The sequence below is a fragment of the Bison bison genome, unplaced genomic scaffold (assembly GCF_000754665.1).
Source record: "Bison bison bison isolate TAMUID 2011002044 unplaced genomic scaffold, Bison_UMD1.0 scf7180017864302, whole genome shotgun sequence".
Classification (NCBI taxonomy): domain Eukaryota; kingdom Metazoa; phylum Chordata; class Mammalia; order Artiodactyla; family Bovidae; genus Bison; species Bison bison.
Window position 1 is genome coordinate 3,797,495 of NW_011494874.1, and position 27,825 is coordinate 3,825,319.

Consider the following 27,825-nt stretch of genomic DNA (forward strand, 5'->3'; position numbering starts at 1 on the left):
ACTAGCTTTGTAGTGATGCTTTCTAAGGCCCACTTGACTTCACATTCCAGGATGTCTGGCTCTAGGTCAGTGATCACACCATTGTGATTATCTGGGTCATGAAGATCTTTTTTGTACAGTTCTTCTGTGTATTCTTGCCACCTCTTCTTAATACCTTCTGCTTCTGTTAGGTCCATACCATTTCAGTCCTTTATTGAGCCCATCTTTGCATAAAATGTTCCCTTGGTATCTCTAATTTTCTTGAAGAGATCTCTAGTCTTTCCCATTCTGTTGTTTTCCTCTATTTGCATTGATCGCTGAGGAAGGCTTTCTTATCTCTTCTTGCTATTCTTTGGAACTCTGCATTCAGATGCTTATATCTTTCCTTTTCTCCTTTGCTTCTCCCTTCTCTTCTTTTCACAGCTATTTGTAAGGCCTCTTCAGACAGCCATTTTGCTTTTTTGCATTTCTTTTCCATGGGGATGGTCTTTACCACTAGCACCACCTGGAAAACCCTCTATGTTAAGTGGCTATATTGTTTCAAATATTAAGCAGTATGAGGTTATAAATTCTATTCTAAGAGAAAAAAAGTTGAGTTTTGGCATTCCTTATATTTTAAAGTATTTAAAAAGAAAATTTTCAGATACTGGTTAATGACTTTCATGTCTAAGTTATAAACCAATTATGAGTTTACTGCTTATTGTAAATGGGCACCTATGTATTTCACTTAAAACATTTTTTTTTACATTATAAAAAATACGTGTAAAAGGTGTGAACAGTATACTTGCATATATGAGGTCACCTGGTTGTCTAGTGTTAGCTCTCTGGGCTGTCGCCGCCATGGAAAGTGAAAGTATTAGTCGCTCACTTGTGTCCGACTGCGACCCCATGGGCTGCAGCCTGCCAGGCTCCTCTGTCCATGGAATTTTCTGGCAAAGAATATTGGAGTGAGTTGCCATTCCCTTCTCCAGGGGATCTTCCTGACTCAGGGATGGAACCCAGGTCTTCTGCATTGCTGGCAGATTCTTTACCATCTGACCCACCAGGGAGGCTCATGTATCTATATATCAATAAAAGGTAACAAATTTAGGTCCTCCTTGTCCTAACCATCCACAGCTCCTCAGGGATAATAACCTGTTAAGATTTTAACATATATGGTTCCAAAGCTTGAAAACTATTTCAGAGCAAAACATCACTTGAACTTGGATGTGAAAAACCACCATTTATTTGCTGCAAATTGCACTGTTTCCCACCTTTTAAAATATGAGTTGGGAGTAGGTTGAACAACTGGGTCTTGAATGATGTGTTTCAGATTTGATTTAACCAATTCAAACAAGCAGTGACTTAAAGAAGAACGGGGTCACTTTTCATGCGCCAATACAGACGGCAAAATAGCTGCAGGCGGACACTTAGTGACATCGGAATCCGGAAAAATAAAAAAATAGTTTGAGAAATTTAGGTACAGAAATAATTGCAAAAAACTTCCAAGGAATATGATCTTATAATTTCAAATAGTAATTCTTCTAAGTGAAATAACAATAGCTTCAGTTTAAACCAACTTCAAGTAATTTGCTGTCAGGGTTTGGCATTAAACTGGTATTCAATAAACAGCTGTTTGAGGGTGAAGAAAGGATTTTGCTCTTTGTCTTAAAGTCTGGATGGACTGGAAGGTGGACTCTGTGGGTTTCTAAAGTAAAACAAAATAGTAAAATTAAAAAAAAAAAAACCCCAAAACAACACTTCACCCTCTTTCACAGGCTCTGTTTCTTGATTTCTTGTCTTTTATTCCCTCCTTGGTAGTTCATTCACTATCCCAAGCCTCATATTATGAAGATTCTAGCAGCTTTATTTTAAGAACGCTAGTCATATGGCTGACTCAGATTTCTGTGGCCTAGATCTTATGAGAGCTTTTCCTTTTCCCAGTGGTATTATATTGATGCTCTGTGTCCGTTTAACTTAAGCCATCCGTTGTACTGTATTCCTTTCATTTAGTACTGAGTCCATACTCATGTTCAATTAGTCACTGTTTTTTAAGGTTTGTTTTTTTTTTTTTTGCTTTTTTAAATTGATGTATCATTGATTTACAATGTTCAGATCCCACCCTGTGGCACGTGGGATCTTAGTTCCTCAATCACGGATCGAACCCATACCCCCTGCATTGGAAGGCAAAGTCTTAACCACCGGCCTACCAGGAAGGTCCCTAGTCACTGCTAACTTGAAGTTAAGATTCCCAAGCTTGGCCAAAGCCCGACTTGGTTGAGGGGCAATGCTAGCCCTTCCTTCCAGGGAGTCCCTGTTTCTTTCTTTGGGTTTAAAAACTTTTTGCCATCATGGTTTAGTTTTATGGGTTTCTACCACTGAATTTCAATAAAAGCACTCATCAACTGATGACTTCAGGGCAGACTTAATGAATAAAGGATACACCCATTCCAGCTTCAGTCTCTTGGTTGGCAGTTCTACTTTTGCTTCCAAATTGTAAGAATCCACTTGATCTTTGGGCATGTACATGGTAACAGGGCGTCCACGAAGAAACATTTTTACATATCCTTCTTCTATGAAGAGAACAAAGACGTCAGTAAGACACCTTGGTGCCCAGGGTACCTGAAAAAAAGTTATATTTTCTCCATCCTTCCAATGCAAAAGTAGAAACGTTGCCCTTTATGTCATTTCTGATTAAAATCCTAGGGAAAACTAACTAAAACACAAACAGTTTGAAATAAAAATGTTCACTTTGTTTGCCTTTGACATTCTGCTTACTTAAGTAATGTGAGAAATTATAATAGGCAGAAAAGAATTAGACTCCAACAATTATTCTCCATGAGAGATTTTAGTGCCTATAGGTTCTTTATCATCAGGAGGGGGAAAATGCCACCCCAAAAAATTACAACTAACACAAGAAATCCACTTAAATTTTTCTTTTTATTGAGTTCAATGGATATACAATTGCAGTATCAAAATTCATAAAATATCTTTCAATATTTAAATCGGTTTGTTATAGTGCAATGTAAAAAATGTGTCTTTATGTATCTTTCACATTGGATAATTCAAGTGCAAAGGCCACAAAACCGGCAGAAGTACATGCTGGGATGCATGCAAAAAGGAAAATGCTCAAAGAAAAGCTAGAAACAGAAAAGAAAAGGACAAAAGACCCATTAGAGGGAGAAGCTGGGGAATAAACCTTTCTAGAACAAACATTTTTATAACAAAATCACTTCTGAATCTTTAATAAATTACAGGGATGAAAGTAAAATCCAGTAATACACCAACAAGGGGCCACTCCTGACTTTAAACAAAGACAAACCATCTAGGGTTTTCTGGCTAGTTTTCAAGATATAATAAGGCCAAAGAACATGTCTTGTGAGCTCCTGATGAATTCTGTTTGGATTCAGAACTCACTGCATTCTGATGCTTCACTGCAGATCAAAGGACTGGGCCCCTTAATGGCATTTAAATCGGGCAGTTGGGGCTGTACCATAACTCAACAGAAAAATTATGCCCAGAGAGGAAACTGCTAAGGAAGTCATAAAATGATTATAACGTTGTAAGTACCACATTCGCAAATTAGTCTTGTAAGCCTTATTCCTGAGGATTTTCAGACAAAGCCACATGCGATATTGCCTAAAAACTGAGAGGCCATTGCACTTTTACGGTGTGTGCAATCCAGGTCTTAAATGCATGCATGTGACACACTCTTCACTCTGCATATTAAATCTGACTTTTAAGTAAAAACCAACATGTGTTCACTCCTGCCCAGTGTGCCAGCTGCTGTGTTCTGTGGTGCTCCTGTGAGAGCGCTCTTCACTAGGCTCCATCCTCCCCAGTTCCACTGGGAGGAGCCCATTGGAGGCCCCCAGGGCTGCAGGCTTTTGTACGGCCCCCATCCCCTACCCTGGTGATCTTAGCTACCAAACCCATCAAGGCCCACACTGGATTCGGGATCCTTCTCCTACTCTCCTACCTGCTGGACCCAACGCTCTAACTGCCCTGTCCCCTCTTCCTGTATACGACATCACTGGCCACAACTGCCCCTCACCCCCGGGGTCCTTCTCTGTCTCTGCCACCTACACACCCACCCACTCTGTGCATCTACCCACGCTCGCCTCACCTGCCCCCTTCCCTTCATTCATCCCTCAACCACATCTCAGCTCTTCAGACGGTGTGGCCATCAAAACTGAAGACCCAAAAGGCACTCAGTAGATCAGTGGAAGGGGGACAAAGAGGGGCGGGTGTGGTGGCTTAAATGACAAGTGATTCCATGAATTCCCTTTGTAAGAGGGGAACCACGGAATGCAGATTTAGAATAAAGGGAATATAATGTCACCCTGCAGCACACACCAAAAATCCATATAGATGGAATATCTACTTGAGTATATCGTTATGTACTGGAAAAGTCCTTATGACAGGTTGACTTAATGGGCAGATCTACGTCACTGGACCGAGAAGAAAAGCTCTGGAGTTAGCCTTGGCACTGTTCTGGACAGCTAAGTCAGACATTCTACATCTTAAAAAAAAAAAACAACGCAGCGAGGGAAAGCAATCTTTGCTTGCTTGTTCTTTTTTTCAGGCATGTTAGGATAACAGCACACAACCCCCAAACCCAGAGGTGCCACAGGGAGCGGCCAGCAGCAGTGCAGGTTCCAGAAAACGGGGCATCCAGGGCTCGCCCTATAGCTCTCTTAACATTCATACAGATTTTAAAAAGAGTTCTTGTCATCAGCCAATCATCACCGAAGGTCTAGTTTTTAGCTCCTCATTCAGACCCGCCCGAGTAAATGCTCAGGACTGCTTTGAAGCCCAGTAAACCCATGTGGTTTGCATCACAAAGCATTTTCATACAAGGAGGGTAGCTGGTGGCCTGTATGAAAAGAGTTTCTGCAGCCTGGGGCGCAGCTTTGCTCAGAGAGCTATGAGGCTTCAGAAATGCCGCCTACCTTTGCAGTGCGTCACCCGGCGTTTCCCTTGGGATTTCGGAGACAGAGACAGAAGTGCTGGGTAAAGAGATGAGGGGGCACTGCGAGAGTGACTGGCCTGCCTGCAGGGGGCGCTCTTGAGCCCCCAGGCCCAGAGGCTCCCCCGCCCCCATCGCTAGAAAAACCTGGACACATTTCAGGGGTTCTGACAAGTGCACACCAGACCTACTCTGCAGGCTGAGGGCGATTACATTTTCAGTGAGTAATTTCATGCTTCCTGAAAATGAAATGAATATTGAGGCACATGCGCATAAATAGGAAAGTCTGACTCTCGTGTTTCGATGCTGAACTTAAGGGGGGGAAAGAAACTTGGAAAATTAAATGAATTTATTTAGCCCATTGCACAAAATCTTGTCAAAGATTTTGCATTTTTAAGTATGCTTTCAAATAAGCTTACTATTCTAAAAATAGCAGCTCCCTTATTATAACACGTGTTAGAAAAGATACATGGAAAGATATATATGGACTATTAGTTGGCAGTTTAGGAAATCACAGGCAGAAAAAGAAAGTCGCATTTAGATAAAGTTGTAACTGGATACATCAGAGACTTTCCCTTTCAAGAGAAAGGCAAATGCTGGTGATGGGAGAGCCCCCATTAGTAAGGAAGGGGGGAGAAAGGCAATAGGGTGTTTTAACCGAGAAATTTCATGTAACGGCATGTCACTCTTTCTCCTTATGGATGTCTCTTGAATCCGTTTTAAATGGGGGCAAATGAAGGGTTTAGTCTTGATGACCCTTTTCTGGGTGGTCTCTGAGTGATGTGAGTCGCCAGACCCCCAGGTACAGGCTGATAGTGAGCACTCAGCCCCCAGCCCCTCCACACAGACCCCCGTGTTCCGCCATCCCAGCTGCCCCTGAACAACCACTTCTTACTGCCCCTCAAGTACCGCGGTGAGTAAGGGGCGCCCGCACTGACATTCAACCAGCCTTACCTGCGCTGAAGACCGGCTCCTTGGGTTTGCTGTGGAGACAAAACCAAAATAGGTTTTATTTCTTTCTAAATTTATGTTTAATTGGAAGAAAACGGCTTTTATAGCATTGTGTTGGTTTCTGCCATACAACAATGCAAATCAGCTTACAATATGCACCCTTTTGAAAGCCTTTATTGAATCTGTTACAATATTGCTTCTGTTTTATGCTTTGGTTTCCCCTGCCTGGAGGCATCTGGGATCTTAGCTCTCTGACCAGGGGTTGAACCCACATCCCCTCACTGGAAGGCAAAGTCTAAACCGCCAGACCACCAGGGAAGTCCCCCAAAACAGTTCTTAAAGGGAAGCATGGGCTGGTGGTTAGTCTCAGTCACAGAAGACCCCTCACCCACTAGCCACACTAGTTCATCACACAGATGCCGAGTGAAGAACATATGTTAAAAAGAAACACAAAGCCATGTAACCGCAAAGAGGAACAGCGTGAACAAAAATGCTTAAAACCAAGTGCCAGGGATGACAATCCCAACTTTATCACCAAAGCTGTACTTTTTATGAGAGCAAAGAAAGGTTTGGAGAAGGAAAACGCGTGGTTAACCAAGACGGGCACAGCCCTGCCTAAATGCGTAGAAAGGTTTGTTTTTCTTCCCCACGTGCTTCTGGCAGATTATTTGAAGAACTGACTTAAAACTAGCAAACTCCTGTCTCAGGGGCTTTGGCGAGAGAACTTTAGCACCAGGCTCCCGAAAGGGGAGGAACTAAAGAACCTCTTGATGAGGTGAAAGAGCCAGCTTAAAACTAAATGTTAAAAAACTAAGATCACGCCATCAGGCCCCATTGCTTTATGGCAAACAGAAGGAGAAAAGGTGGAAGTAGTGACAGATTTCCTCTTCTTGGGCTCAAAAATCACTGCGGATGGTGACTGAGGCCATGAAATCAGAGGACAACTGCTTCTTGGCAGGAAAGCTATGACAAACCTAGATGTGCTGAAAAGCAGAGACACTACTCTGCCGCCAAAGGTCCGTACGGTCAAGGCTGTGGTCTTCCCAGTGGTCACGCACGGTTGTGAGATCTGGACTATAAAGAAGGCAGAATGCCAAAGAATTGATGCCTTCGAACTGTGGTGCTGGCGAAGATGCCTGAAAGACCCTTGGACAGTGTGGAGATCAAACCAGTCACTCTTAAGGGAAATCAACCCTGAATACTCGCTGGAAGAACTGATGCTGAATCTGAAGCTTCAGTGTTTTGGTCATCTGATGCAAACAGCCAACTCATTGGAAAAGTCCCTGATGCTGGCAGAGATTGAGGGCAGAAGGAGAAGAGGGCATCAGAGGATGAGATGGCTGGATGGCACCACCGATGCAATGGACACGGACTTGGGCAAACTTTGGGAGATGGTGAGGGACGGGGAGGTCTGGCGTGCTGCACTCCATGAGGTCGCAAAGAGTCAGACACGACTGGGTGACTGAACAACTCCCAGGAGGATGGCTCTTGGGGGGAAGATGAGGGGGCAGGGGAAAGGAGGGAAGAATAAGGACTATTGGGGTGTGGCCACATCCTGGGACATGGGGGGACCCCACTGTCTCAACCAGGCTGAGACCCCATGACTGCACCTGGGAAGCCAGATGCCCACCCTGTCCAAGGGCACACCACAGACGGGCTGAGGTCACGCCGAGGGGTGAGCTTCCCACAAGACGGCCTGCCCGGGGAGCCCCCACCAAATGCAGGAGGGCACGGTCCTCCCGGTGACAACCAGACAGCTGCCCGTGGGAAGACTGCCACCTCACGCCAGACAGGGGAGGGGACCCCCAAGGACGGCAGGAAGTGAATCCTGTTCAAACACAGAGCCAGCCCTTGAACTCAAGTCTGCGAGACTCCAACGCCCACGCGGTCTTCCACGGTACCCACCGCTCGCTCCTGCCCCCCGCTTCCCAGAATACCTCCCACTTTAACATATAGAACAAGATACAGTAAATAAATGAAACCCACCCCCAAAATTTTGGGATTCCCTTGTAGCTCAGTTGGTAAAGAATCTGCCTGCAATGCAGGAGACTCGGGTTTGATTCCTGGGTTGGGAAGATCCCCTGGAGGAGGAAATGGCAACCCACTCCAGTATTCTTACTTGGGAAATCAAATGCACAGAGGAGCCTGGTGGGCTATAGTCCATGGCATCGCAAAGAGTAAGACACGACTGAAGCGGCTAAACCACATCCACCCGGGGGGGCTGGGAGGACCACGGTCCTGCAGAGGCGCCTGCATTTTCCGAGTCCGCATAATGAAAGATGCAAACCAGGGCAGATATCACCCTCATGCCACTTTTCTCCTCTATTTTTAACTCGGGATACGCTGAGAAACACTGCCAGCAAAAACTGCCCTTAATCCCATGATGCAACAGATGACAGCATTTATTAATGGCCTTGATTTTCAGTTGATATTATGCCGTATATATGGGAAACTCTTTGCTGATGCTTTGAAAGGGGTTTAGTGTGTCTCAAGGAGGTGGATCTGCTATGGGGCAAGATTTCTGAACATGAACCACAGGTCACCGAAACAGTACTCTGTGGGTCCAGCACACCTTTAACACAAAGCCTGCCTTCCACTGGCCCTGAAGGCCCCAAACAACCTCTACGGACTCCGACGTTTTTCTGATCCCATCTCTCTCTCCTCTCAGTCATGGAGTTCCAGATGCTCTGTCCTCGCTGTCCTGTGACTGGGTCAGCACCTCCCAAGCCAGGCGTGGACCCCAGCTTCCCGCCCCCTGGACACCGCCCCCGCCTCCACCCCAGGGACAGCGCACGGCAGGGCCTGTGCTCAGATCCGCCCCGTCTGCTCCTCACACGCTGCCCATGCATGTGTGCTAAGTCGCTTCAGTCATGTCTTGACTCTTTGTGACCCCATGGACTGTAGCCCGTCAGGCTCCTCTGTCCACAGGATTCTCCAGGCAAGAATACCGGGGTGGGTTGCCATTTCCTCCTCCAGGGGATCCTTCCCCACCCAGGGATTGAACCTGAGTCTCTTCCATCTCCTGCGTTGGCAGGCGGGTTCTTTACCATGACCACCACCTGGGAAGCCCAGATTTATCTTCATTATTGTGTGTCTCCCCATCAGGAGGGAAGCCCAGAAGGGCAGGGATTGCTGTTCACAGCTGTGACCCAGGGCCTGTAACAGCCTTCAGCTGCTGACTGGAAGCTGGTAGGGTCTGGAGCCCTCCCTGCCTCTGACTTGGCTGGCCCTGTGGATATGCATCTGGCCGGGTGGGCTGGGGGCGGGGGCGTGTCTCAGCGGCCCTGGCCCCCGCTGCCCCCCACCACTCCCCAAAGTAGTTGGTGCTGCCTGGTGCCTGATGCTTCCTGCCATCCTCCCAGCTGGTGCTCAGCCTTCACCACGCCCCGCCCCCCCAGGGCCCCTCTCAGGGTCCTCGTCCCTCCTTCAGGGCAGCTGAACAGCACTTGGTTCCCATGAAAGGCCCAGTGTAGAGCATCCTTCAGCAACTACCGTGCCTGTGCTCTGAGAGGGGGGCTTCAGGACTCTGTCCTACTCCCTGGCTGTGTGGGAAGAATGTGTGTGTGCGCGCGTGTGCGTGAGCACGTGTGCACGAAGGTTCACCTTGAGCCTGGGGCTCCCGAGAGTCCGCCCATGCCAGTCCATACCACCACGCCGGTCCACACCCGGCCTCGCAGGATTCTAGAAGCCTTCAGCTCCTTTCCTCCTCTTCCTCCCATTTCTCCTCTTCCTGCAGCTCTGCAAAGATTTCAGCAGTGGTCCCAGTCCCTCCTAAGAGGGGCCTGTCACTTTGGGGGATGGAGTTCATTGAATCACTTAGTGACCATGGCTCTATGGTGAGTTTACCTGGCTTGTTCTTGTTATTGGAGGGAGTGACACTCCTCTGATTTTTTTTTAAGTGGAAGAACAAGTCTTAACTCCAAATTTTACATCTTATTAGATTCAAGGCAGGGCAAGGACACAAGAGGAAAAGCTAAAACAGATCACTACAAAGCGCATCCGCCAGTGAGGGAAGCTAGGCAGAGAATTAGAAGACAGGAAAGCTATTTTTTTTTTCCATCATGACTTTGATCACGGAAGTAGAAAGATGCCGAGTCTGTGAGACAGATATAAGCAACCCAGAACCTTCCCAAGAGATAGAAAAGAGCAATTACGGATTATGTTCCTCTTAGAGAACATTCATAGGGGAATGTGAACTCCAAAAGTAGGGAGGCTAGTGGAATTCTGATGCTGAAGCACCAGAAGAAGATGGAAGAAAGATCTCTGTTAAAAGATCAGAAAAAGGCAGCCTGCGTGTTATCAGCTGGAGGTCACTGAGAACTATCAGGTACTGAAGTGCTCATAGTTCTTCAAATCCTGCTCTAAACGATGGGCTACCCTTTGGGTACCAGGAGTCCCTGGTGGCTCAGATGGTAAAAAATCTGCCTGCAATGCAAGAGACCCTGGCTGGATCCCCAGGAAGATCTCCTGGAGGAGGAAATGGCAGCCCTCTCCAGTATTCTTCCCTGGAGAATTCCATGGACAGAGGAGCCTGGCAGGATACAGTTCATAAGATCACAAAGAGTTGGACACGACTGAGTGACTCATACAAAGTATATTTAGGAAACATACTATTGCTATGTTTCATTATTTTAGAAAGTTAAATTTCTATAGAAAAATATACTATTAATATATTTACTTTACAATCCATGATCCCTGCCAACGCACCACCCTCCTGAAAGGTAAGAGGCCAGGGAAAGGGCCTATTCCAATCACGAGTGCCTGTCTTATGAATGCAAAGCTATAAAGGATAATGAATCTTCCCAACCGCGGACATAAGGGAAAACCCACAGAACAGATGACGACAGTGATCCGAAGTTAAAGACGCTGTCGCCCCAGTCAACATCAGCTCACGGGAGCCGGGCGCCCATCACCTATCCGATCCTGAACTCAGCATCAGTAGAGCTGAGAGTGAGCTCCTCGGTAGAGCTTCAGACCCAGCATGCTGGAAACAGGCCCGTGCTGTGAACCCACTTAGACGAAGAGACGACCGCCTCTCAAGGTGTTGTGTGGTCTGTCTCCGGTCACCCGCTCCGCAGTGTGAACTCCAGGGAAAACTGAAGTGGGTGACTTCACACAGCCTCTGCAGCCAGGGCCTGGTCCCCAGGGGTGGCGTGGGGGGCGGGGAGGGGAGCAGAGTGAGGCTCCCTTCATGGCCATCCAAGTCCGGAGTCACCACTGATGGAGGTGCAGGACGGAAGCGCGCCCACAGGGGCGGAAGGATCTCCATCCCGGCAGGCAGACCCTCATCTCTAGGCTGGTCCGGCATTAGCGGCCGGGGCCAGTGTCTCCTAAAGGAACAGTGGTGCCCTCCGGAGCGGTTGTTTTTTTTTGGCAGGAAGGCGATGTGCTGAAAAAGCTTGGCTTGGCGGTACTCTCCCTAGGGCGGGACGGTTCAGGAGACTCTCTGAATGACTCCTCCTCGTATAAGCAGTACCGGGGGGTCAGGGGGGGAGGTGAGGTCATCTGGAGCCTTCCCCAGACCAGTAGCTGGATCTGAAGGCAGCGAGAGGAAGCCAGACAGTGGGCACAAAGAAAAGCTCCCACCGGAAGCTGCGAGTTCACACCCATGAAGTGGCTATAACCGCCCAGGACCAAGTCACGTGGCACAAAATCCCCGTAAATATTCAGTGTGGACTTTGGGCGCCAGGGCTGTCACAAGCGGCTACTTCCCCCTTCATCTGCCATAATTCAGATGCCGCACTGCAGGCTGGGTGTGTGTCAGGGGAAGAGAGTCCTGCCAAGAATTCGTTCAGACTCGGATGCAATGAATATTCCCAAACTCTAGCCCTGTGGTGGAATCTGCACTTAGCGTGTTTGTGAAGGTGAAAGTGTTAGTCGCTCAGTCGTGTCCGACTCTTTGCGACCCCATGACTGTTGCCGCCAGGCTCCTCTGTCCATGGAATTCTCTAGGCAAGAATACTGGAGTGGGCTGCCATTTCCTTCTCCAGGGGATCTTCCCCACTCAGGGACTGAAGCCAGGTCTCCTGCATTGGCAGGCGAATTCTTTACCATCTGAGCCACCAGGGAAGCCCTAGCATTTTCGTATCTGTTACTAATTTACCCCAAAGTCCTGAGAGCAGGTCTCTGCCACATCGGTGGCCTGTGTAACAGGGCACTCTGGGAGATGGGGATTCGGGAGGACTGAAAGGGGCCAGATGCTTCTGAGAAGACGTGCTTGCTTCATTAAATGATTAAGAAGGCCTGGTCGAGGAAGACACTGTTCCAAAGTTAAACTTTTTTTTCTCCTGAGACTTACTCATCTATAAAAATGGTACCTCCCAGAACACGGTACCATGACTCCTGAAAATGATTTCACTTGATGGAATATAATCCCTGTTGGAAGTCAAAATACTCTGCTACGTAAATGATGATTCTTTTATAACCTGCCCTAAGTAAGCAGCTTTTAACTATAATACAAGTAGGGTCATTCAGGAACTATAGATTTAAAATATTTAGAAGTCACTATTGGGGTCAAAAACTACTGATTCATAGACATCTTCAACCAATACTTTAGTTTAACATGGCAGAAGGGGCAGAGATTTTGAAGTCAGCTGGATTTGTGTTTTATTTGGGCAAATCACTTCACCTCCACAAACACTAGATTCTTTCATCTATAAAACAGGACCAAAAGCACTGTGAGGCACAGGGTATCTTCAGGATCAAATATAACATGTAACAAAATACTTAACATGTGATTATTAATTAATATCTTCCCTCTTTCTCCTAATTTCACTGACAATAACCTACATGTATTTTTTGAGCTCCTCACCTAACAGCCTCAAAACTGAAACAAAATAAAGAATATCAGTGCTTATATATTTTAACATTTGTTAAAAAGTAAATGACCCCTTGGCTTAAAGACTGAAACAATCTTTTCATTAAAAAAAAAAAAAAGATTCATTTAAGTCACCTCATTTCCAGTGTAAACGTTTTAGAATCCAAATGTAGTGTTAAAATCACCCACCAATAGGTGGTGCTATTTGCATAGTTCTTAAATGATCACAGTTTTAACAAGTATATGGGAAACATTTTTTTCATTCATTCAATGAATGCTTGTTGAGCACTTACTGTGTGCCAGACAGACCTATGCAAAGTGCTAGGAATACAAAGAATAAAAAAAAAAATGACCCAGCTCTTTAATGCCCTCCTGAAGGTTAAAGGTGTAGCGGGTGGGGGGAGGGTGGTGACGCCCCTGGCAGGTGGGGAGGGAGTTACACAGTTAATGTGTGTGTTAGTCACTGAGTCGTGTCTGACTCTTTGCCACCCCAAGGACTGTGGCCTGCCAGGCTCCTGTACCCATGGGATTTCCCAGACAAGAATACTGGAGTGAGTTATCATATCCTTCGCCAGGGGATCTTCCTCACCCAGGTATCAAACCCACGTCTCCCGCACTGTAGGCGGATTCTTTACCATCTGAGCCACCAGGGAAGCCCATAAGGTTAATGGGCAGGAACAAAGCAATCTGGGGGTGGCTAACTCAGACCGGGGCTCTCAGGCAGGCTTCCCAGAGACGGGCATCCCAAGTCGGGTCTTGCAGGATTGGCTGGAGCTCTCCTCTCCCTGTCAGGCCTCCAGACACATACATACGTCACTGAGGACAAGGGGAGCCTCTATGTACTAAGTGTTAGAAGCTGTCACTCACCGAGCTGTGCATTTGTTTGATTTTGGGCTTTTTGATTTTATAATACAATAAAAAGATTTTTCTTACTTAGATTTGTGTTACTTTAATGAAGACGGAGTTTGAACATCTTTTCCTTAATTAATTGGCTATTTGTACTTCTTTCTCGGTGAACTGCCTCTGCTCACACCTTTTACCTACATTCCTGTTGAGTTGACTGTCCTTTGCCTCCCTGGTGTGGGCAGCGACCTTTGGAAATGGAGGACATTGACCCTTTTCAGCTGCGGGTGTCAACTGTGTCTGTTGAGAGCACGAGTCTTCGTGGGCTGCTCCTTTCCACTTCCCGCCATGCCTCATGCTGTGTCCCGCATACAGCAGGGGCTCAGTGAGTCAAGCGGTGCTGGGAAAGTGACTGAATAAGGTGGCAGAATTTCTGTGAGGTCTCTAACGGAAGTTGGAGAATTCTGGAATGTCCTGAAGAAGAGAGGCACTCAGGACTGAGGACTGGGGTGAGCAAAGCTGTGCAAACATCAGCCCAAACACTAGAATGGAGAAGGCAAATAACAGTGGTGCCTATCACCTATGGAGTCCCAGGGTTGGCAAGCCCCATGCCGAGGATGCTACCGACGGACACTATCTTGTTTAACCCTCACAGCAGCCCTGGGTGGTGGGTAGGGGCTAGTTTTCACTGGTGCTGAGAGGAACCTCAGTGAGATTAAGTAACTAGTTCACAGTCCCAGAACAAAAGTGGCAGAGCTGGGATTAAAACGGATATGGCCATGACGCTCCTTAAGCCTAAATTCTTCCTGTTATATTGGCTGGGGTAAAAAAGATACATTCAACAAATACTTATTGGGTACCTACTGTTCATACTGTTCACTGCAAGGAGATCCAACCAGTCCATTCTGATCAGCCCTGGGTGTTCTTTGGAAGGAATGATCTTAAAGCTGAAACTCAAGTACTTTGGCCACCTCATGCGAAGAGTTGACTCATTGGAAAAGACTCTGATGCTGGGAGGGGTTGGGGGCAGGAGGAAAAGGGGATGACAGAGGATGAGATGGCTGGATGGCATCACCAACTCGATGGACGTGGGTTTGGGTGAACTCCGGGAGTCAGTGATGGACAGGGAGGTCTGGCGTGCTGTGATTAATGGGGTCGCAAAGAGTCAGACACGATTGAGTGACTGAACTGAACTGTACCTACAAGGGCTTCTCAGGTGGCGTTAGTGGTAAAGACTCCTCCTGCCCATGCAGAAGACGTAAGTGATGTGGGCTTGATCCCTGGGTTGAGAAGATCCCCTGGAGAAGGAAATGGCACTCCACACCAGTATTCATGCCTGGAAAATTCCATGGGCAGAGGAGCCTGGTGAGCTACAGTCCACGGGGCCACAAAGAGTCAGACACAACTAAGAGGCCGAGCACCTACTGTATGCCAGGCGTTGTTCCAGAGGTTGGGCTGGTCTGACTGGACTAGAAAAGTCTTCCTGATTCCCAAATGCCCAATTAAAGTGCGTTCATCTAGGTAAATGATAGTCCTCATCTGAGAAAATGTTGTAAGAGTATATTTCCTGACACAAAGGCATGCTTACACAGAAAATGAAAAAGAGGGTTACAAAATGTGTGCAGAAGAATATAATTTATGTAAAAATTATACACACACAACACCCTAGAAATAACGTCTGGATGGAAACACAATAAAATGGGAGCTGCGAATCCTCTGACTGCCATGATTATAGAGGGTTTTCCTTTCCTCTTTTTGTATATTTGGATACCCCCAAACACAGGTTACCTTGTGTAATAGTAAATTACTTCACAAGGGAAAATAAATCCTGCTGGGGGAAGTGGGAGCCAGTGTTGGCAGATGTGGATATCAGGGCACAAGAGAGGGTGAGCAGCCAGTGGATGAAGGACTTGAACCCAGGCCGAACATTAAGATTTAGATCCCACCATCAGTGATGCTCAAGGAAAACCAAAGCAAGGCTGAGCCTTAAGGACCTCTGACAGACTTCATTTTCTTGGGCTCCAAAATCAGTGAGGACAGTGACTGCAGCCGTGAAATTAAAAGACGCTTGTTCATTGGAAGAAAAGCTATGACAAACCTAGACAGTGACTGAAAAAGCAGAGACATCACTTTGCTGACAAACATCCACACAGTCAAAGCGATGGCTTTTCCAGTAGTTGTGTACGGATGTCAGAGTTGGACCATAAGGAAAGTTGAGTGCCGAGGAATCGATGCTTTAGAATTGTGGTGTTGGAGAAGACTCTTGAGAGTCCCTTGAACAGCAAGGAGATCAAACCAGTCAATCCTAAAGGTAATCAAACCTGAATATTCATTGGAAGGACTGATGCTGAAGTTGAAGCTCCAATACTTTGGCCACCTGATGCGAAGGGCCGACTCCCTGGAGAGTACCATGATGCTGGGAAAGATTGAGGGCAGGAGAAGGGGTGACAGAGGATGAGATGGTGGGACGGCAGCACCGACTCCATGGACATGAGCTGGAGCAAAGTCTGGAAGGTGGTGAAGGACGGGGAAGCCTGGTGTGCTGCAGTCCATGGGGTCACAAAGAGCTGGACACGACTGAGCGACTGAACAACAACAAGGACCTCCAGGTGTCATCCAGAAAGACTGTCTCCGCTAGTATGGAGAGAAGGGGACCCTCCTACACTGTCAGTGGGAAGGTAAACTGTGGAGCCGCTATGGAGAACAGCACGCTAATTGTTGCTGCTAAGTCACTTCAGTCCTGTCCGACTCTGTGCGACCCCATAGACGGCAGCCCACCAGGCTCCCCTGTCCCTGGATTCTCCAGGCAAGAACACTGGAGTGGGTTGCCATTTCCTTCTCCATATGCATGAAAGTGAAAAGTGAAAGTGAAGTTGCTCAGTCGTGTCCGCCCTCAGCGACCCCATGGACTGCAGCCTTCCAGGCTCCTCCATCCGTGGGATTTTCCAGGCAAGAGTACTGGAGTGAGCATGGAGGTTCCTTAAAAAACTAAAGGAGAGCTATTATATGACCCAGCAGTCCCACTCCTGGGCATCTATTTGGACAGAAGTATAATTCAAAAGGATAACGCACCCCCATATCCACAGCAGCACTACTCACAGCAGCCAAGACATGGGAGCAACGTAAATGTCCATCAGCAGGTGAACGGATAACGAAGTCGTGTCCGTGCACGTGTATATACACAATGGAATACTGCTCAGTCATGAAAAAGAAAGAAATCATGACACGTGCAGCAATATGGACGGACCTAGAGATGATCATAGTAAGTGAAGTCAGACAAAGACAAATGATATCACTTATATGTGGACTCTAAAATATGATACAAATTGAACTTATCCATAAAAAGAAACAGACTCCCAGACACACAGAACAGACTTGTGGCTGCCAAGGGGAAGAGGGCAGGGGAGGGACAGACTGGGAGTTTGCAATTAGCAGATACAAACTATTAAATCTAGAATGGATAAGCAACAAGGACCTACTGTACAGCACAGGGAATCATATTCGATAGTAACAAATCTTATAATAAACCACAATGGAAAAGAATACACACAGTATTGTACTCATATATTTGTTGTTGTTCCTTCACTAAGTCGTGTCTGCCCCTTTGTGACCCCACGGACTGCAGCATGCCAGGCTCCTCTATCCTCCACTACCTCCAGGAGTTTGCTCAAATTAATGTCCATTGAGTCAGTGATGCCGTCTCACCTTCTGCCGCCCCTTGTTCTTTTGCCTTCAGCCTTTCCCAGCATCAGGGTCTTTTCCAATGAGTTGGCTCTTCCCATCAGGTGGCCAAAGTAATGGAGCTTCAGCTTCACCAACAGTCCTTCCAAAGAATATTCAGGATTGATTTCCTTTAGGATTGACTGTTTTGACTTCCTTGCTGTCCAAGGGACTCTTAAGAGTCTTCTCCAGCACCACAGTTTGCAAGCATCAATTCTTCAGCAGTCAGCTTTCTTTATGGTCCAACTCTCACATCCATGCATTACTACTGGAAAAACCATACAGCTTTGACTATACAGATGTTTGGCGGCAAAGTGATGTCTCTGCTTTTTAAAACATTAGCTTTCCTTCCAAGGAACAAGCACCTTTTAATTTCATGGCTGCAGTCACTGTGCACAGTGATTTTGGAGCCCAAGAAAATAACATCTGTCACTGTTTCCACTTTTTCTATTTGCCATGAAGTGATGGAACTGGATGCCACGATCTTACTTTTTTTTTAAATGTTGAGTTTCAAGCCAGCTTTTTCACTTTCCTCTTTCACTCTCATCTAGAGGCTCTTTAGTTCGTCTTCATTTTCTGCCATTAGAGTGGGCATCGTCTACGTATATATACGTAACTGAATTACTTTGCTGTGCAGCGGAAACTAACACAACATTGTAAATCAATTATCCTTCAGTAAAAAGAAAAAAGCCTTCCTCATTGGAGGCTGAAGTTTCAAGAAGGATGGAGCTGAGTGTCCCGCTCGCGGTTCTGGACCTTGCAGCCTGGATAAAGCAGCCAGCTGCACAACACTAAAGGCTGTCCAAGGGCAAGTCTGCACCTGGTGGGCGTCTTCACAGTTTTGAAGCTTTTTTCATATTTGTTGACTCCAAAGATGGGCAGTTTGTGTGTTACAACAAGGTTTCCAGCAGATGGCTGTAACATTTCTCACTTGAACAAAATCAGCTCACACTGCAACAACTTTTTGATGGAAACCAAGTGTCTTGCTTACAAAGTTGATATACCTTATTCCCTTCAAAATGACAATGGGGGAACCAGTTGGATAATTGAAACATTTTATCAATCCAGCAACATTAACTGTACATTCTAAATAGTAGCTGTTTTTCTGTCTGATATGAAACACTTAAACAAACAAAACCCCTTTCTTGGATTAGGCTACCGGCTACATTAGATAGTACAGGTTGTTTATCAGAGTGTTACTATCAAGCCCCTATTTAAATTTAATAAGTACCTCATTATGACACAAATCACTATATAAATAATTGTTAATATTCACAATATACCATCAATAATACATGAGGTAAATATTACATTGCTGAATATTGCTTTTGTTCTTATGAAAATTGTGTCAGTGCAAAGACTAATAAGTGCTGTTAAAATTCTGTGGCTCACTGCAAGGAAAATATTTTAAAATGTTAACTATTCTAAGATAAAAGTCTAAAGCGTCACAAGAGAGACTGTTGACTCCCGTGACCATTTCCAAAGGAAATGAGACACATGAGCAAGAAGACTGAGACCACCAGGAAGAACATAAAACATGATGATTATTCAATAAATTAATGTATCTTAGAAAATGTAAATGTTTAGGACCTCAAAACACTATTACTTTATGTTTGACAGTAAGATCTATACAATTGATAGGAAATGGCTTTATATTTGTTGTGATTATTATTACAGAGACACAAGAATGCTGAAAGGAGCCTCTTTCTCATTTTCACCAAGTGCCAGGTGTGCTAAGACAGCTTTGCATATGGTGTGTGGTAGCTGCGAGCTTTACAGCAAATGGTTTGGGGCCGATACAAGTTCAAGCGCTACCTGGTGTGAATGACTTGCTTCTTCTCTGAATCAGGACAGACCCAAAGTCACAGCTCTAAGGTCACCCTCACTCACTCATGTTCTGATGAGCTTTCCTGGGGGTCTCAGCGCTTGAACACCAGTTCATTCTGATGTGACATTAACAACCATGAGAATGTATGGTCAGTCCTCTGTGTCTGCATCCAAGGGATCAAACACAAGCATAAGAATCCATGGTTGGCTGAATCTGTGGATGCAGAACCACTAACTGAAGGACTTGAGTGTCCATGGATTTGGGGATGGGCACGGGGGTGGGGTCCTGGAACCAACAGCCCTTGGACATCCTGGGGCGACTGTACAATACTTTATGTCTCCCCAGCCAATTAGAATTTGCCAAAATCCAGGTTGTACTCATAAGAGTGTCCAGTGGATGTAAGTTAGTATGTGTTAGACCGAATAAAGACTAACAACTTCGGACATCATCCACCACCTTCATCTTACAATCAGGGAAAATCAAGTTCAGAATTTTGGAAAGCCTCACGAACTATATTTTCCCCTAACAGGCCATGATTTACAACAGCTGCCATTGCTGAGTGCCAAGTGCTGTGCTGGGTGTTTTCTTACCAGTTAGCTCTCTGACAAGATTCAAGGGCATTAAGATATAAAATCCTTCATTCACAGAGGGGTAAAAGCTGAGGCTCAGAGAAGTGAAGTGGCCACGTTTGTTTACAAACCCAGATCTTTCTTCTACTCCAGAACCTGTGTCCTTTCCATTACATCTTGCTAGGCATAGTAACCTCACATGGACAATGGGTTACAAGGTAAGACCGTGGACAGATATTTGTGTGTGATGCGGAAGAGGTCGTGCTGTCTTAGATTACTGAGGACCATAATGTTTAAAAGCGGAATTGCACCTTTCCATCCCTTTCTTTGCCTGCTTTAAGCCCTGGAGACTGGGCATTGATCTATAAAACTCCAGCTCTGGTTTGGTACAAGTTCCAGGTCAAGAGAGGGGCTCTTGATGGGGAATGGAACGGAAGGATGAAGGGAAGTGGACAGGCAGTGACGGATGCAGCGGCTTGACCTTCACCTCTATTGCTTCTAGCTGCTTCTTCCTTCTGTCTGAGTTACCGCTGCCATCATTTCCATGGGTCCCTAAAGGCATCTGCCAGTACCAGCAATGACCCACAGAAGGCAGGAACTTTCTCTCTGAAACTCCTTAGGTGCAACTCAACCAGTTCAGCACTATACGTGGTGTTGCTGTTGTTGAGTTGCTAAGTTGTGTCTGACTCTTTGTGACCCCCTGGACTATAGCACACCTGTCCTTCACTATCTCCCAGAGTTTGCTCAGATTCATGTCCATTCAGTTGGTGAGGCTATCTAACCGTCTCATCCTCTGCTGTCCCCTTCTCCTCCAGCCCTCAATCTTTCCCAGCATCAGGGTCTTTTGCAATGAGTTGGCCCTTTGAATCAGGTGGCCAACGTATTGGAGCTTCAGTTTGAACATCAGTCCTTCCAATGAATATTTAGGGTTGACTTCCTTTAGGATTAACTGGTTGGATCTCCTTGCAGTCCAAGTGACTTTCAAGAGTCCAGCACTACGTGGGTCTCAACTATTCTTGGGATCTAATGAGACAAGGAACTTATGTTTAAAGTGGCCATGTTCAGTTGCCTGAATTATTTTTAGAAAATGATTAGTAAATTTTCCCAGTCCTTCATTTCTAAATCAAAATTTCCTGGCATTAAAAAAAAAAAAAAAACACACTTTGTAAATATCTTTCATGGAAATATTTACCCAGCACACTGAGCTAAGACATAGGACTTAAAAGATACAACAGATCTGGAGTTTGCACAATGCAGATTCTTTCTGGAAATTCTTAATACAAATCAGATGTGCAGAGAAGGAGCCAAGTTTTTAAGAACTGCCTAGAGCTCGACATCTCAGGTCAACTTCCGAGCTTACCCTAAATTCAGAGAAGCCTAAAGGCCACCCTGCATCTCCCACTTACTCATGCTCTGCTGCTGCTGTAATCACTTGGTCTTATTTCCAAGGTATTATCACCCAATTAGCATAATCTTCTGATAAGAAGTCCTAATAGTCTAAATTAGACAACAGCCCCATGTCAGTGGTTTTGAGATTGTTAATTGGCTGTGGATTTGACCTGCCAGAGACATGAGAGGTGCTTGCAATCTCTTTATACAAAGCATGTCTTTTAGGAATAAAACCAAAAAAGAGCTTAAGCTTCTTTTACAGGACTGAATCAGAGTGGACTTACAAACTTGGAACTTTTACAGCCTGTGGGTTGGAGTCCACCGCTTTATGACTAAGCCTTCTCCTTACATGAACATTCGGAAAAAAAACAAAAAACAAAACATGGTTAGCCTGTGAAGCTGAAATTCCTTCCTAAGCTTTGCTCAACAGAGAATAAAATTTAAAGCACGATGTTTAAAAAGAAAGAATAAAGTATGTTGAGTAGATATATACAGAGAAACTGTCCTCATATACACAATACATTCTTAGACGTAAAACAAGCTGTTAAAATGCCCCAAATTAGCTCTCACTAATAAAATGTTGCTGCTGCTAAGTCGTGTCCAACTCTGTGCGACCCCATAGATGGCAGCCCATCAGGCTCCCCCATCCCTGGGATTCTCCAGGCAAGAACACTGGAGTGGGTTGCCATTTCCTTCTCCAATGCATGGAAGTGAAGAGTGAAAGTGAAGTTGCTCAGTTGTGTCCGACTCTTCGAGACCCCATGAACTGCAGCCTACCAGGCTCCTCCATCCATGGGATTTTCCAGGCAAGAGTACTGGAGTGGGGTGCCATTGAGTTTAACAGGGAGTTATCATAATCCATTATAAACCAACCTCAAAGAAAAAGACTCATGAAACCAGAAAGAAAGTGGTTCCTATTTCTGGTGTTAGCTCGATATTAAAAATAATTTCTGACAAATCATGCAATTACAACTTTTTACCCAGTCTGTCGTAGAAAATGTTGTTGACAAACTTAAGCCACTAAAGTTAACTTTAAAATGGCAGCTGAGTGGATCTTTCCTGGTGGTCCAGTGGTTAAGAATCCACCTTCCAATGCAGGGGACACAGGTTTAATGCCACTAGGCAGCTAAGCCTGTATGCTGCGACGACTGAGCCCTTGTGCTCTAGAGACTGTGTTCCACAACTAGAGAAAGCCCGTGCACAGCAACGAAGACCCAATGCAGCCAAAAAAAAAGGGGGAGCTGAGAGTTTTAGAAATATAAAGTGTCCCACACATTATCAATTCAGAAGCTTCCCAAATTCCATGGAGTTGGTACTAAGCAAGTTCTCAAGAATGCCTCCTGCATGCATAGGGAGTTGAAGTCACAGTTCTCCACCTGGCTGGTAGCTGGGGTGAGCTGTGACCAGGAGCTGTCTGCCGAGCCCACAGTGACGTCCGGAGAAGGCGCACGAGCCACGAGGGCTCCTTGCTTATGTGCACATTAGGGGGGCCTTCGGATTCACCGCTGGGGAAGAGAGGTCACACAACATTGGAACGGCAGGCACGGGCGGGAAGACGCCCCTTACCTTTCACTGTTCTTTTTGCCACTAGAAGAACTGCTGGTGGATCCTGTGCGGTTCCGGTTCCCTTTGGAATCCCCATAGCTTTCCCTTCGACCGCCAGGAGACACCCGTTCAGACGAGCTGGTCCTCTTGACGGTACTGAAAGTGCGAAGGAAAGACAGTGAAATGACAGAGAACTCCTTCCCGGAGTGGTTTTGTCCTAGTGCTGAATGCGAAAACATATACATAGAACATCCTATTTCCATGTGGATATTTAAAAGATAGACTGGTTCTAAATTCCTTACTACAGAGATCAAAAATTTTTTCAGAATGTCACTTGAGATCTATGCTTCTTGCCTTTGCAACAGTTAGTGAAGTTCAAGGTCATCAGGGAAGGTGAAAGGTAGCAACTCCAACAATACCATGAGTATTAGTATCATGAATATTCATGAGTATCATGAATATTCATGAGTACCATGAATACCACGGCCTTATCGGGAGGTGACCCTTGTGTAGGCTTCAGTCTAGACCAGTAGTGCTCAACCAGGGGCGACTCTGCCCCCCAGGGACACTTTGGCTTGTCACAACTGGGGAGCAGGGAGAGCTGCTACATCTAACGGGTGGACGCCAGGGATCTGATGGGTGTAGCAGCAGCCACTGCTACAGCTAAGTCACTTCGGTCGTGTCTGACCCTGAGACCCCATGGACTGCAGCCTGCCAGGCTCCTCTGTCTATGGGATTTTCCACGCAAGAACACTAACCCACTTAGAGCGAGTTGCCGTGCCCTCCTCCAGCAGATCGTCCTGACCCAGGGACTGAACCCACGTCCCTTGCATTGGCAGGTGGGTCCTTTACCACTAGTGCCACCTGGGAAGCCCCAAATACCCTTCTAAAGCCCAGGAGAGCACTATGACAAAGCTGGTCCAGACCCAAAGGTCAGCAGTGCTGCTACTGGAGAGCTCTGGTCTAAAGGCACACGTGGGGCAAACGCAACCCACTCTCTGTGGGGTGCCTCGTTTTGAGGGGTCCCACGCAAGTGCTTGCTTCCTTCTGTATAACCAGAGGGCCTAGAGTAGTTGGCAGACTGCTGTGGGATGTCTAGGGAAGACTTTCTGAAGACTGAATTTCTGGGAGAGAGAAAATGAGTGCCTTGGATATGCTGCAGTTACACAATAGGCAGGAGCCCGTCCTAGGAAAAGGGGTACCCCTGCACAGTAACCCACAGGGGTGAGGGGCCAGTTAGCCAGGGCAGGGGCTGTAGCTTGGTGGTCTGCTCTTGGAGCCTGGAAGCATGCTACAGACAACCTGTAAAGTTTTTTGTTTTTTTTTAAATCTTCATCATCAGGTCATATGTCTCCTGAAATCTCATCTCATTTATCATTCTTATATTCTGTGCAGAGTCTAGTAGAGAAGCTTGATAAATATTTATTAAATGAAAGGATGAAATAAATAAAACAATACACGGGAGTGTCACACTGACAAAGGAGCACAGGGAGATGCCATCATATAGCACCTGCTCCATGAGAATAAAAAAGAAGGGTGAATGGAGGAGCTGCCCCCTGGCAGGACTGTGTGTGGGGGGGTCTGGTGTGGATGCAGAGAGTCGAGGTGCAGGTGGGCAAGAACGTAAGTCTGCAACCCAGGACGGGGCTCAGGACGCCAACGTCAGTGGGGTTACTGAACCACGGACGCAGAGGGCATCTCCACACCGGGAAGGAGAGGAGATGGAAATGAGGAGAACCTTTGCCTCCTGGAAAAGAGAAATGAGGTGGACAAGGTGGGCTGAAGAACTGCCCTGGGAATCTCAGGAGGCAGAGAAACCTGGAGAGACCAGAGAAGCAAGAACCCAGGGAGGACGGTTAAAGTGCTGGGGCTGTGGGTGGAGGAGGGGACCTTGATGATGGAGCCTCAGAGGCTCCAGTGAGCACGGAGCCAGGAGAGGGTGCATGGGACCCAAAGTTCCATCAGGAGGAGACAGGAGCCCAGGAGCCCGAGACAGCAAGGCTACTACCGCTGGGCTGGACATGCCTTCCTTTCTCACAATGAAATAGCACCAAACGGGCAAGAGCTTTGCACATGGGATGCCCCCAGTCTTCCCTTCATTCCCTTTTCCTGCTCATCTCTGCCTTCCTTCCAGCCCATTTCAGTCCTTCTTCCTCTGTCATGTCCAACCAGTCAGTAAAGAAGCTCTTAGCATGTTTTTTTAAAACTGTAGGGTGTATCGGTTTTTGAAAAAAACATCTCGTTCTCTGAGTGAGCAAACATAAATAAGATGAGCATGATCACAATGAGTGGAAGACACTTTCTGCGTAGGCTCTTCAGTCACTGAGGAAACTCTGAATTGACAGCACCGGGATCTCACAGCTGGGATCCACACGGGTGTGCCTTAAGAGCAAAATGTGAATTTTTAGAACACTCAATTTGAGGACAAGGAAATTACAGCTCTTGGGAGAGCATTACATTTCTGAAATTTAGGATTGAAGTCTACAAATTACAGAAGGCTTTGTGCTAAAGTTCAAGATCTTCCAGTGACGATAAACACCAAGCTCAGTTCACGTCTCGAGAGTGTTCTCTGTCGAGCATCTGACATGAGGCTCTCAGGCACCCCGCCCTGGCAGCTGGCAGCCTCCAGCATCACCTCTGTGGCGTCCTTGTGGGAGTTCAGGGCAAGTTCATGGCAATTTGAAAGCTTGTATAAAGCACCCTTAAAGAGCTGAAACACCGTGACTGCTAATCAATGATAGCAAACGTTAGCCGATTTGCTAATAATTAGCACTCAACCTAGCTCCTGGAAGAGTGAAGAGGGGCGATCTTGAGTGAAGAGAGCGAGGACAGTGATGCAGCCGTGGGCAGCAACAGTTCACATCTATGAAGAGTTTTGCATTTCATACGCATCGTTGAATTTAAACCTCGAATCCCCAGTGAATGTATCATCATTCCTATTCTACAGACTTTATTTTCCTGGGCTCCATGGTCACTGCAGACAGTGACTGCAGCCATGAAATTAAAAGATGCCTGCTCCTTGGAAGAAAAGCTACGACACACCTAGACAGCATGTTAAAAAGCAGAGATATCACTTTGCCACCAAACATCCGTATAGTCAAAGCTATGGTTTTTTCAGTTGTCATGTATGGATGTGAGAGCTGGACTTTAAAAAAGGGTGAATGCCAAAGAACTGATGCTTTGAACTGTGGCGTTGGAGAACATTCTTGAGAGTACCTTGGACTACAAGGATATCAGACGAGTCAATCCTAAAGGAAATCAAACCTGAATATTCATTGGAAGGACTGATGCTGAAGTTGAAGCTCCAAAGCTTTGGCCACCTGATGCAAAGAGCTGGCTTACTGGAAAGATCCTGATGCTGGGAAAGACTGAGGGCAGGAGGAGAAGAGGGCAACAGAGGATGACATGGTTGGATGGCATCATTGACTCAATGAATATGAGTCTGAGCAGACTCTGGGAGACAGTGAAGGACAGGGAAGCCTGGTGTGTTGCAGTTCTTGGAGCTGCAAAGAGTCCGATGTGACCGAGCCGCTGCACAACAACAACAACGACAGATGGGGGGATGGCTTCAGGGTATAAAGTCAAACGGCTGAGGTCACGACCCCTGGCTCTCTGCTGAATCTCTTAGTTAACAACACCTAGGGAAGAAGTAGTAACAGCTACGTGATTTAAGACTTGAGCAATGGCAGGCATCAGGTAAGACCCTCTAAGCGACTACACTAGCAGCAGGTGAAACGGGCAAGCGGCATCAGGGAGGTTACACTGGAAGTCTAAGTGCCCCTCACCTGGCCGTGGATCTGTTCAGTGTGTAAGCACTGAGAAGGCTCACAGACCTGTTTAATCTATGTATGAGAGGCGTGCAGAATAAACGTGAGTGTAGTAATAAAAGCATGGAAAATTATTTTTGTAAACTTCAATAAATTACAGAATACACTGCACATTAAAACAGGAAAGCATTTCGGTCTGCATATATAGACTTGGGTATAATCCATCACAACCCTTTCAAGATATTTGTTATTTGCACATTTGCATTAACATGTTAATCTTTTTTTTTGTTTAATCTACTATTGTTGTATACTCAAGAAGAACAAGAAATTTCCTTTTGAGAGCCAAGGGCTCTTATGAATTAAAGAGGACTTACTAGGACTCAAAGCCAAGGACAGAAAATAGAGCTTGAAGACAAGACACTTGCAGGAACAAGGGCGGTCAGAAGGAGTTAATACTGTATACACTCTGTGAGGAGCCTCCTGCAATAACCAGCAGGGAGTAACCAAAGAAGTTATGTTCCCTCAGGACAGCAAGGGTAAAATCATGCTCTTTATTTTCAAAGTGGTAGAAGTCCTAGCTTGGGAGAGAATGTATAATCACACATTTTTTAGTGCTTAAGGCAAATACGTCTGGTGTAGAAATGCACTAATAATACCACAGTTTCTTCTTTTCCCTTATGCTCTCGGCCCCCACTCCCAAATTCCATACTTTCTAAGTTCTGAAAACGTAATAGTTCTTTACACTACACCGCAGTTGCATTCAATGGCTTTTGCTGACTTAAACTAAATTTCAGATGTAAAACTGTATCTCTGCAAATGGAGAGCAGAGGAAAAGTGGCCATCTTTCTTCTCAAGGTTAGATAGTAACTCTAAGTGTAATAAGCTACCATGACTGATGTCTTTCTTTCATTATGTGATCTGGAACCAAGAATTGGCTTTCCAAAATCTTGGGGAAAAGATCCCAAATTTTTACAATTGAAAAAAAATATGAATCTTAAGGGGAAGCTTGTATGCGTGACCAGAGATTTTCTAATGAGGTCATCTGTCATGACAGCTGGAGTGATTAACACTAGATTAGAAGAATTATCTACTTGACAAATGCGGGCAGGAAATGGCAACCACTCCAGTATTCTTGTCTGGAGAATCCCTTTGACAGAGGAGCCTGGTGGGCTACAGTCCATGGGGTCATAAAGAGTTGGACATGACTGAGCACATGCTCGACAAATACTTACTTGGAATCAACTTATACTGGGCGCTGTGCTGAGCACTGGCAAGTCAGCAGGGACCAGAACTAACCTGGCTTTTGTCCTGCAAGGGTGAGGGAACTGTGACAGACTGAAGTCACACACGTCAATAATTAAGAAAGGCTAAAGACATCATTGCAACAACAAAAAGGTATTTTCTAAGAAGCCTGGTGGTCTTAGAGAATTTGACACATGAAAATAAGTTGTTTTTTTTTTTAATTTTTT

General features: G+C 45.9%; 1 protein-coding gene across 4 annotated transcripts in view; it reads right to left on the bottom strand.

Moving 5' to 3' along the window:
• EML1 (echinoderm microtubule associated protein like 1) overlaps window positions 1–27,825 on the bottom strand; it is a 201,209-nt gene that overhangs the window by 31,645 nt on the left and 141,739 nt on the right. For 2 of the 4 annotated variants that reach the window (XM_010851368.1, XM_010851367.1), the window contains exons 4-7: window positions 22,611–22,745; window positions 5,882–5,910; window positions 4,911–4,967; window positions 2,402–2,531 (exon numbers count right to left, since the gene is read on the bottom strand). In XM_010851368.1, coding sequence (XP_010849670.1) covers window positions 2,402–2,531; window positions 4,911–4,967; window positions 5,882–5,910; window positions 22,611–22,745 — 351 coding nt within the window. The remainder of the gene's footprint in view (window positions 1–2,401; window positions 2,532–4,910; window positions 4,968–5,881; window positions 5,911–22,610; window positions 22,746–27,825) is intronic. The other 2 variants (XM_010851370.1, XM_010851369.1) reach the window with 1 other exon arrangement.